General features: G+C 30.9%; 1 protein-coding gene across 1 annotated transcript; it reads left to right on the top strand.

The window, feature by feature from the left end:
* LOC110731018 (transcription repressor OFP6-like) lies at window positions 1-1,082 on the top strand. Its single transcript, XM_021910872.1, has one exon. It carries the CDS (start codon window positions 104-106, stop codon window positions 707-709), a length of 606 nt encoding a protein of 201 aa, XP_021766564.1. The 5' UTR covers window positions 1-103; the 3' UTR covers window positions 710-1,082.
* Window positions 1,083-2,185: the final 1,103 nt, after the last annotated feature.

The raw sequence follows: 2,185 nt of genomic DNA, 5'->3' as shown, positions 1-2,185 counted from the left end.
CATACATATAAACTCATTCACATGAACACAACCTATACATCTCTCCCACAAATTCAACCAAAAAATTTCAGTCACCCCTCTTTCTCTCTCTCTCTCTAAAAAAATGTCCTCAAACAAAAGAAAAGTTCTCCTAAACTCAGTCCCAGTAGACTTAGGCTGTAATTGTAGAAAGCTAAAACTTTCTTCAATTTTTAGCCCTAAACCAAAATCATCAAAAATACCCAAATACCAAAAATACCAAAATTATTCCTACTCTTCCTCAACTTCTAGTACTAACACTACTTGGGATAAAACTACTAGAAACTTCTCTTCATCCTCCCCTTATGAGTGTTATTATCCGACTATTAACTCCACTACTTTTTCTCCTTACTTGGACACCACCACCTCCTCCTCGTCCTCTTCACAGCCGTCCTCATCAGTTGATGGGTACGGCCGTATTGGGACTAAATCAGTGGCCGTTGAGAAGGATTCGAGTGACCCTTATTTGGATTTCAGGCAATCTATGTTACAAATGATAATGGAGAATCAAATTTATACTAAAAATGATCTTAAGGAGCTTTTAAACTGTTTCTTGCAGTTGAATTCTCCTTCTCTTCATGGGACTATAATCCGGGTTTTTACTGAGATTTGGAATAGTTTCTTCTTCAATGGGAGGCCTGATCATTCTTCCCCTCGGTTCTTCGTTCGCCCTAAATCCTATGAGATTTAAGTAGCCGCAATTAGCAGCAGGGATAATTAAGATTGCGTACATCTGAAACTCTGTCTTATTTACGACTAGAGTGAGTGATGGCTATGGGTCCTAGAATTTTACTTGGATTTTTAGTTGATTTGGTTAGCATTTGTAATCATGTTTTGGTGTTGTTATTAATTAGTATGAGTAGGATGGATTAATAGTAGTAGTGCATTATTATTAGGTGTTAGGTTGTAGGTATGATCTTAAATATTCCTCCTTTTTTGAGGCAACATATATAAGATCTTTCTAACTTGGTTGGATTGTAAGTCATGATCATGTCATATTGTGATGTGACTAGTAATTGTAAAGATGTTTTACCATTTGGTATGAAATCAAACGGATTTTACTATCTGTAGTATTTTTGTATTTTTATTTTTATTTTTAATTTATGTGTATATAATATACAGCATATGTTTAATTTTTCTATAACACTATAATATAGTGTTCTTTTGCCAATTCTTGAAGGGAAGATTTAAAATTCTATTCTATGACTTGGGATTTGTAATCTCCCATTTTTAGGTGTATGTATCATTCAAACGTACTATACTCAAATCCATAATTTGTCTTTTTTTCACCATTTTATTTTATTTTTATTATTTTTTTTATGTTTCTATTTTTTTTTTTTTACATTATCACCATTTAATTAGTATGTTTAAGTGCAATCCTTGGAAGAGACAAGTGTATCTTCCTTGTAGAGTTGTAGTATTTCAATATTTGTAGGTCCTTGATAAAATCTTTATAAACAGTCCACTGATTTTTGGTCAAAAGTGGTATTTCATTCTCTTTTACATAACCTTTTCTAAATTAAAAATAAATAAAAAAAATCTTTTCTAAAAGATAGGCTATGGGTCCCCAAAGAGCGAGCCTTGAGATTTATCCTTTTTTTTCTTTAATAAGTAAATAAAAAAAAAAGTTGGAGCCTTGAGTAATAATAAAGCCAAAAAAAAAGCAGAAGGTTAAAGTATAGTTAAGACTTATAACATAAAATTGATGAAATAAAGACATAGGGATTTGGAACAGAATAATAATTGTAGTCTTGTAGAGTTTACATAGGAGAAGTATCAATATTCAATCCTTCAAAAAAACAAAAAACAAAAAAATAAAATAAAATGAAAGTATCAATATTCAATTGAAAGAAGTGGTATGATAATGGGTCTGCTTCAATTGAGCTCGTTTTAATGCTCATTTAATTTTATTTTTGCTTATTTCAAACTTTGCTCTTCTCCCTAGAATCTCTTACTAGTTGTCTTTTGTTTTTTTTCATAAAACAGTATTGTCTAATGTTATGATTATTTTCAGCTCCTAGTTGTCTTAATTTTGTGAAACAATGGATTAAAATTTAGAACCCTAGGTCGGCTTAATGTTTTTATTATTTCTGTCAGTTATGATAAATGATGAAGAAAGCAAGAACTTATTGCAATGGTATGTGTAACTATCAACTATAGAGTTGTT

This window comes from Chenopodium quinoa, unplaced genomic scaffold (genome assembly GCF_001683475.1).
Source record: "Chenopodium quinoa cultivar QQ74 unplaced genomic scaffold, ASM168347v1, whole genome shotgun sequence".
Taxonomy (NCBI): Eukaryota; Viridiplantae; Streptophyta; class Magnoliopsida; order Caryophyllales; family Amaranthaceae; genus Chenopodium; species Chenopodium quinoa.
The sequence above is the reverse complement of the archived record's forward strand: the minus strand, read 5'-3'. Positions and strand labels throughout refer to the sequence as shown.